The sequence below is a fragment of the Bufo gargarizans genome, chromosome 10, assembly GCF_014858855.1.
Source record: "Bufo gargarizans isolate SCDJY-AF-19 chromosome 10, ASM1485885v1, whole genome shotgun sequence".
NCBI classification, from domain to species: Eukaryota; Metazoa; Chordata; class Amphibia; order Anura; family Bufonidae; genus Bufo; species Bufo gargarizans.
The window spans coordinates 93767916-93777265 of record NC_058089.1 but is presented as its reverse complement, the minus strand read 5'-3'; the positions used below and the strand labels follow the sequence as shown (position 1 = coordinate 93777265).

General features: G+C 46.9%; 1 protein-coding gene across 1 annotated transcript; it reads left to right on the top strand.

Annotated features, from left to right (window-relative positions):
- The first annotated feature begins 120 nt into the window (after positions 1-120).
- TIPRL (TOR signaling pathway regulator) lies at positions 121-5347 on the top strand. The gene is made up of 2 exons (XM_044270117.1): positions 121-207; positions 4043-5347. The coding sequence occupies exon 2, from the start codon at positions 4062-4064 to the stop codon at positions 4884-4886; it is 825 nt and encodes a 274-aa protein (XP_044126052.1). The 5' UTR covers positions 121-207; positions 4043-4061; the 3' UTR covers positions 4887-5347.
- Positions 5348-9350: the final 4003 nt, after the last annotated feature.

Genomic DNA, 9350 nt, shown 5'->3' with positions numbered 1-9350 from the left:
CCCCGTGCAGCCTCACGCAGACGCAGTATGGGTTCATCGTCATGACGTCACACGCTCGGCGCGTAGTCCAACCGGGCGCTCCCATCATAGGCGTCGCCTGTGATTGGACAACGCAGCTGTCAGTCTTCGAGAGGAAACTCGTGATTGGCCGGAAGGCATGCGGAGGGGCGGGGTATCTGGCTGGAGAGGAGGACGGCATTGCTGATGGTCAGTATGGGGGATGCTGTTGTGCAGGCCGTGATTGGGGATTGTTGTAGGATTATTGTTGTGTGCGTGCGGCAGTCACCTGGTGCTGTGCTCACCTTGCGGTTGTAAAGTCGCATGCTGAGTCACCGCTAGTATGACTTCTCAGCCTGGAGGGCACTTCTGTACCCATCCCTCTCAGCAGAATCTGGCTCATTCGTTGCACCTGGTTAATTAGTAGGGTATTACAATACTTATTTTAGCGGATTCCATCCGGGTTTTGTCATGGGAGCCTATGGCGCTGTTCACACTGCTGCTTGTAGGGATTCTGTCACCAGGATTTTGCCTATAGAGCTGAGGACATGGGTTGCTAGATGGCCGCTAGCACATCCGCAATACACAGTCCCCATAGCTCTGTGTGCTTTTATTTAGGCAAAAAAACAAAGATATATTATATATATATATATATATATATATATATATATATATATATATATAATGTGTGTAAATAAGGCAAGTAAGGAGCCCAAGGGGCTGTTACTGAGGTTTCCGGAGCCCAGCACCTCCCACCGTGAAGGAGCCCAGCACCGCCCGCATCCTCCGGATCTCCTCCTTGCTCCCCCGACGTCACAAACCTAGAGCGCCGCATAGTGTTCCTTCCCTGTGCTGGCATCAGCCTTGGGGAACGAACTGCGCATGCGCTAGCTGCTAGAACTCCGCGCTCTAACTTTGTGACGTCGGGGAGCAAGGAGGAGGTTCGGAGGATGCGAGCGGTGCTGGGCTCCTTCACCAGGGGCGTAACTACCATAGCGGCAGACCATGCGACTGCTATGGGGCCCAGGGCAAGAGGGGGCCCAGATTATCTACTCTTCTACTGGAGGTGAAAACTTGGTCAGGATTCTACCCTCTAAGGCTGGGTTCACACCTGAGCGTTTTACAGCGCCTTCAAACGCGCTGTAAAACGCTCAACACATGAAAACCAATGCTTCCCTATGGGAATGGTTCTCACCTGGGCGTTTTACAGCGCGTATGATCGCGCTGTAAAACGCCTGACGCATAATCAAGTACTTGAGCTTCTTTTGGGCGTTTTGACGCGCGTTTGTGGCCATAGGACACTGCAGTCAATCACACAAACGCGTGTTTACTATTACAAAAAACGCGCGTAAAACGCGCGTTTGAGAAACGCTCAGGTGTGAACCCAGCCTAAATCTAAAGGAACAACTTTTAGCAAATAAAGCAGTGGAAAAACGGTCCAAGGGTCATTGAAAAGGGTTTAGGCAGAAACCTCTCTGTCCTGTGGGGGGCCTGGTTTGATCTTTGCTAAGGGGCCCTCACGTCTCTATGTACGCCACTGTCCTTCACAGTGGGCGAGGCTGGGCTCCAGAAACCTTAGTAACAGCCCCTTGGGCTCCTTACTTGCCTCATTTACATATATATAAAATGTTTTTTTTTGCCTAAATAAAGGCACTCAGAGCTATGGGGAATGTATATGGCGGACGTGCTAGCAGCGATCTAGCAGCGCATGTCCGCAGCTCTATAGGCAAAATCTAGGTGACAGAATAATCCCTTTAAGAACGGACATGCCCTTCTTTGGTGTGGTATCCACACGGACGGTGCTGGAAGCTGTGGCGGGGGACTGATCGCCTATTGGCTACATTAAATTGCCTGAAAACTGTAGGCGGATGCGCTGCATTCAAATTGAAAAACTGCGGCAGAAGCCAGAGGGTCTCTGCTGGGGAATCTGCAGCGGATTTTCACATTTTGAAGGGAGCCTGTTGCCTGCACAATGATGTCAATACTGAGGGCAACGCAGTATAATGACTTCGGGCGTGTGCTCTCCGCATCCGTACTTCCCGTTCCATTCCCCTGCAAAAAAAGATAGAGCATGTCCTATTCTTGTCCGCAATCGCGGGCAAGAAAAGGCATTTCTATTATAAGGCTGGCCATGTGCGGTCCGCATTTTGCAGATACCTGTGTTTGCGGACCGCAAAACACGTTTTCTCCCTTCAAAAATAACTGATCTCTAATGGAAATGACACAAACTGATGCTCAAAAAAAAAAAAGACGGATCAGTTATTTAGAGCATCGGTTATGATCAGTCAGCATCAATTTGTACTAAAAATAACATTGGTTTGTGTCATTTCCATCAGAGATCAGTTCTATTTGATGGAAGAAAAAGTCCTGTAAGAAATAACTTCTCTCTGGCAGAAGTGACACAAACTGGCGCTGAAATTAGGGCCTCTTGCACACGACCGTATGCACTCCGAGATATGCGGTCCGTGAGTGGGCCATATGTCCCACAGCGGCATTGATCGTGCGCACAGCATCATAGAGTACAATGATGCTGTGCACGTCGGGCCGCCCGCGGGGCTATTGTCCCGGATTCAATCAGTGAAGCCCCATTCACTTCTATAGAACCAGGGCTGCGTGAAAAAGTTAGAATATAGAACATGCTGTGATTTTTCCTGAATGCGGAAATGATCTGTGAAAAACGACACATTAGGCCTCTTTCACACTTGCGTTGTCCGGATCCAGCGTGTACTCCACTTGCCGGAATTACACGCCGGATCCGGAAAAACGCAAGTGTACTGAAAGCATTTGAAGACGGATCCGTCTTCAAAATGCTTTCAGTGTTACTATGGCAGCCAGGACGCTATTAAAGTCCTGGTTGCCATAGTAGGAGCGGGGAGCGGTATACTTACAGTCCGTGCGGCTCCCGGGGCGCTCCAGAATGATGTCAGAGCGCCCCATGCGCATGGATCATGCGATCACGTCATCCATGCGCTTGGGGCGCCCTGACGTCACTCTGAAGCGCCCCGGGAGCCGCACGGATGGTAAGTATGCTGCTCCCTGCTCCCCACTACACTTTACCATGGCTGCCAGGACTTTTGCGTCCCGGCAGCCATGGTAACCATTGAGAAAAAGCTAAACGTCGCATCCGGCAGTGCGCCGAAACGACGTTTAGCTTAAGTCCGGATCAATGCCTTTCAATGGGCATTCACTCCGGATCCGGCCTTGCGGCAAGTGTTCCGGATTTTTGGCCGGAGCAAAAAGCGCAGCATGCTGCGCTATTTGCTGCGGCCAAAAAACGTTCCGTTCCGGAACTGAAGACATCCTGATGCATCCTGAAGGACGGACTGTCCATTCAGAATGCATTAGGATAATCCTGATCAGTATTCTTCCGGCATAGAGCCCCGACGACGGAACTCTATGCCGGAAGACAATAACGCAGATGTGAAAGAGCCCTTAAATTGGTCTCCAACCCAATATAAACAAAGAGCAACTGAGCCGAAACCATTATACATATGGTTTTGAATATTTGTAACTGAGCAATTTATGGCGAAATCTGTTATTATAGGACACTATGTATTGATATTGAAATGAATGGGTCAGGATTCAGGCCAGATGCTATGCCTCTTTCTAGGCCAGTGACCTCACCGTACATCAGTCCTATGTGGCCTAGTTGCAACACAGCTCCATTCAAGTCAGTGGAGCTCAGCTGCAATACCTAGCACCACCACTACACAATGCATGGCGCCGTGCTTGGAAAGCTGCCGGAAGCAGCGGCTCCCTGATACAGGTGATTGGCAGGGGTGCTGGAACTTGGACCCCCAATGATGTGATAATGATGACCTATTCTGAGGATAGGTCGCCATCTTTTTCTGGATGACCCCTTTAATTATCTCAGACAAACCCTTTAATATTTGAACATACTCTTGTTCCTACTATCCATACACGTTACAGGACTGTGTTCAAGTCACCGGCCGCTGTACAACCATGTCCTTGTTCGGGTTCATAACTAACGCATTATCCTTATTCATTGGCTTCTACTAACTGTAACCCCGTTCTCTGTCTTCAGATCTTGACCGGCTCCAACAATGATGATTCACGGTTTCAAGAGTAGTAATCAAGACTTCAATTTCGGACCATGGAAGGTCACAGCCATCAAAACGCACATTATGAAGTCAGCCGATGTGGAGAAATTGGCAGAAGATATGAACATGCCCTGTCTTCCCGAGATGATGTTTGGGGGCAATGTCTTAAGAGTTCAGCACTCCTCTGGCTTTGGCATTGAGTTCACGGCCACTGATGCCCTCAAAAGAGTGAACAAGAACCAGGGAATCGTCAAAGTGGCTTGTGCGGAAGAGTGGCAGGAAAGTCGGTCAGAAAATGAGCACAGCAAGGAGATTGTGAGGCCTTATGACTGGACCTATACGACCGATTACAAGGGAACCTTGCTGGGTAACGACCTGACGTTCAATGTCGTCTCCACAACCGACCGTATCAATACGGAAAAGCTGAAGGCGAGAGAGCAGATCATGTTTTTTGAGGAAGTCCTACTGTTCGAAGATGAACTCCATGATCATGGCGTGTCCAGCTTGAGTGTGAAGATCAGAGTCATGCCTTCTAGCTTCTTTATTCTCCTCCGGTTCTTCCTCAGGGTGGATGGGGTTCTCATCCGAATGAGCGACACTCGTCTTTACCACGAGTCCGACAAGACCTTCATGCTGAGAGAGTACACATCCAGGGAAAGTCAAATCAGCAACCTAAGTCATGTGCCCTCTCCGCTCTACACCGAGCCAAATGAAATCTCTCAGTACCTGCCCATTACCGAAACCATTTACGAAAAGTTAGAATTTCCGACAGTAGCACAGACAGGGATGATTGACGCTTCTGCTCCAGTAAGCCGACCCGCACCGTAAGAGAAGACACAAGCTGGCACTCACAGTGCGAAGGTGAAGATCCTCGCCCCCTAAACGTCACCACATGATGCTCACGTAAATACAGTTTCTACATGTTTTACGTGTCTGTCACCAAGATAAGATGCCTTAGTTTGTCTCGTTGTGTATTTTCTTGAGTAATCCATTGATCATGGCAGTATTCTGTGAAACAAAGCTTTCTGACCCAAAAGACACTTAGAGGCACGTCAGTAAGCCGTGTGATGACGGTGAAGCACTGTATTCCTATGCTCGACCATCCATCATATCTTTCAAAAGGTATGACATTTTTGCTGACTTGCACTCAAAACCTAGGTCCTCCTATCAGTGTCTGCTCCGATATATTAGAAAGTATGGACTGATCGGCCTTGCTAGATTCCATAGGATCTACTACCCCTCTAACGTTCCGTAAAGGTAATTTAATAAAAAAATGGAGTAAAATGACACTGTATGACTTGTCTAATTATTCACCATGTATTATGATATGTTATCTATAACCCTAGCATTCCCTTCATTAGTTTTAATTAAATGTATTTAAAAAAAAACTTGTTTTATAAAGTTTTTCATGTCTAGTGTCTAGTCCAGGACAGGTCTAAAGGCTATGAACACCTTTTGAGGCAATTTTTTATTTCATTTTAGGCTGCGTTCACATCACCGTTTAGCTTTCCGTTCTACTCATCCGTCAGATGAACAGAAAAATAAAGTAAAAAACGGATCCGGTATTTTGAGCATCACTTTGTGTCACTTCCGTCAGAGATCAGTGCAGAACTCCTTTCTCCCATTAAAAATGACTGATCTCTGAAGGAAGTGACACTTACCCTAAGTTCACACCTGAGCGTTTTACAGCGCGTTCAAACGCGCTGTAAAACGCTCAACACGTGAGAACCAATGCTTCCCTATGGCCCTGGTTCACACTTGAGTGTTTTACAGCGCGTTTGAACGCGCTGTAAAACGCCCGACGCATAAACAAGTTCTTGAGCTTTTTTTTGGGAGTTTGTCGCGCGTTTTGGCCCTAGACTCATTGGACAACACTGCAGTCAATCACACAAACGCGCGTTTACTATTGCTAAATACGCGCGTCTCAGAAACGCTCAGGTGTGAACCCAGGGTAACTGATCGAAACTGATGCTTAAAAAAAACTTTTTTTTCTTTTTTTTTTTTTCTAGTTTTTTTCTGTTCTTCTGATGGATCAGAAGTAGGGATGAGCGAATTTGCGGGTTCGGCGTTCTGGTTCAGGTTATGTGACAATTCAGTTACCACGGACCATAACAGAATTCTATGACGGCATGCACCACGAAAGCCTTTAAGAGGCATTCCGTCATAATAGAAGTCTGTGGGTAACATAATGGATCCGTTTTGGTGCCCATAAACTTCTATTGTGATGGAATGCCTCTTAAAGGCTTCCGTGGTGCATGCCGTCATAGAATTCTGTTATGGTCCGTGGTAACGGAATTGTCACATAACACAAACGCCCAACCCAAACTTGCAAACCGCAAGTTCACTCATCCCTAATCAGAAGAACAGAAAGCCAAACAGTGATGTGAACTTGCCCTTGCTCATTTTGGCCTAAAATTATATATTTTTTCAATTAGTCTTTATTAAATTGTCAGTGTATCTGCAGACCATTTCTTCCTGCTTTACAGGGAGCTGCTCTGTTGGCTCCATCTGTAGCGCTGTGACTCCTGACAGCTCATGTTTTTTTCCCCAGAGGATAGGTCATCAGTATGAACATCTCCGAAAACCCCTTCAAGCTAAATCTTTATCAAGCTCATGGTAATTTAGCGATGATGAGCTGTTAGGAAAGTATAGGTGAGGGCTAAAGATCGAGCCGTCAGTGCAGCTCCCTGATGGATTCACTGTAAAGCAGAAGGAAGTGGTCTGCAGATACATTGAAAGTGAGGCTGCAGAACCAAAACGATTGAAATGCGTTTTTTTAAATATTTTTTTATTTCTTTTTTAATACAGACCTATTGAAAAAATTATGAGTAAAACGAGTGGAATATCGCTCGAACAGGCCACAAATATCAGATAGGATCCGGGACCTGCAACTGTTTCCAGAACAGGCCCCCAAAGTGAGTGAGAACACAAATGTGCGACATGCTGTCTATTCACTTCCATGGGACTTCTGAAAATAGCTGATCGAGCATCGACAGCTACTGTATTTTTAGAGGTCCCATAGCAGTGAATGAAGAGCATGCTGCGCAAGCGCAGCCACCACTGTATTCACCTCTATGGGACTGCCGGAAATAGCCGAGCCAGCGCTCAGCTGTTTTCTGAAACTTCTATAGTAGTGAATGGAGGGTGGCAGTTGGTCTCCCTTCACTTTGGGGTCTCAAGGGGAACCCGCACTTACCTGTCATTTGTGGCATATCCTAGCAATATGCCACGAATGTTTAGATGAGAAAACTCTGTAAAGCTGTCCATGACTTTCGAACACTGTAACGCGTTCACACAGAATGTATTACGTTCTGATTTCAACATTGGCGTAGAAGAATCCATTTTGAGAAATCCACATGTATTTATTTCTGCTGCCTGTGACTTGGCTTTTATGAATCCCACTGACGTGCATTGTAGTGTACTTTGTTGCTGAATTTCGGTGTGAAATGTGAAAATAAAACGCCACATGTGAATGGCCTAAAGTTTCCCAGATATCTCATCTGTTTGAAGAACAGTAAAGGTGAACGCACATGGGACAGATACTCTGCGGATTACAGTACGGCACATCCGCAGCGTTCTACAATACCTACAAAGTGGATGAGATATTAAAGGGGTTGTCCGGGCTTTTAACAATGATGACCTTCCCTCAGGATAGGTCCTCAATATTCGGACCCCGCCAATCAGCTGTATGAGAAGGCACGCGCCGTCTCCTGCCATAGACATAGCAGGAAGAGAGACAGAGGACGGCACGCGTGGCGAGTGCCTACTCTTCATACAGCTGCTTGGCGAGGGTGCTGGGCGTCAGACCTCCACCGATCTGATATAATAGGTCATCAATATTAAAAGCCTGGAAAACCTCTTTAAAGGGCTTCTGTCAGCAGATGTGACGGCTTTAATGTATGCAGATGAGCCTCTAGGAGCAACAGGAGCGTTGCCGTTAGGCTTCATTCACACGTCCTAGGAACGCGGTCCGTGAGATACTGGACTGGCATCCTGCTTGGTGCTGGAGCGCACGGCGTCATTGGTTTCTATTATGCCATGCGCTTTGTGCCAACACCGCAGTACAGTAATACACTCGTATAGATCATACGAGTGTATTACTGTACAGTGGCGGCAGCACAAAGCGCACGGCGTCATAGCAACCAATGACGGCGTGCACTCCTGCACCAAGCAGGATGCCAGTCCGGTATCTCACGGACAGTGTTCCACAGACGTGTGAATGTAGCCTTACACCTAGAGACTCTGCGCTCTCTCTGTAAATTCACAACCCCCTACACTTTGACAGGGCCAGGTGCGATAACTTTACACTGTCTGGCCCTGTCAATCAAAGTGCAGAGGGCGCTGCAGTTGCAGAGAGAGCAGAGCCTCTAGGTGTAATGGTAACGCCCCCGTTGCTCCTAGAGGCTCATTTGCATATATTAAAACATCACTTTTCTCAGCAATGTGGACACATATGAACATGGGACCAAATGTCTTCAGCTGCCAAGCGCGCATGTAACAGGTCAGCCAGTGTCATAGGTACAAATCTACTGACAGATGCCCTTCAAGAAATCTCATCCACACCCTGCGCAAAAAAAAAAAAAAACTGAGTGTAATTTGACCTGCGGTATGGATTTTAAATCTGCAGCACGTCAATTTATGCTGTGGATGTCTACTGCGGATTTCACCTTTTGCAATGCAGATGGTTAAACCTGCAGCACAAATTCCAGGGTGGAATAAAACGGCAAAATCCACAGCTGTAAAACTATGGAAAATAAAACCGTGGTTAAAGGGGTTTTCCAGGAATGGCTAATGGATTACCTATCTTCAGGGTAGGTCATCATTATCACATCGGCGGAGGTCCAAGTCCTGCTGTTTCAGGGAGCCCCCACACTCGTCAGACCGTCAGTGGGAAAAACTCATGGAAACATGCACTACTTTGGTTCTTGATGTGGACCAAACACACCCATTATAGTCTAGGGGTCCGTGAAAAAACACGGACACAACACAGAGGACATCCGAGTTGCCTCCATCTTTGGTTCGTTTTTCACTGACCACTGATAGGAGATGCTCTGGAAATGAACTTTCAGCTGAGCAGTGTTCGTGCAATACAGATAACACACCGAGGGCAAAAAACAGACACACAGTAATTTTCACGCTTGAAACACGTACAGATTTTTTTTCACAGACGTTAATCAGACACGGAAATGTGAATGTGGCCTAAGGGTATATTAACACATGGCAGATTTGTTGCGACTATTCCTCTAACTGTCCCATTCATCTGAGTGAGGCTTGAAGGAATACAACCCCATT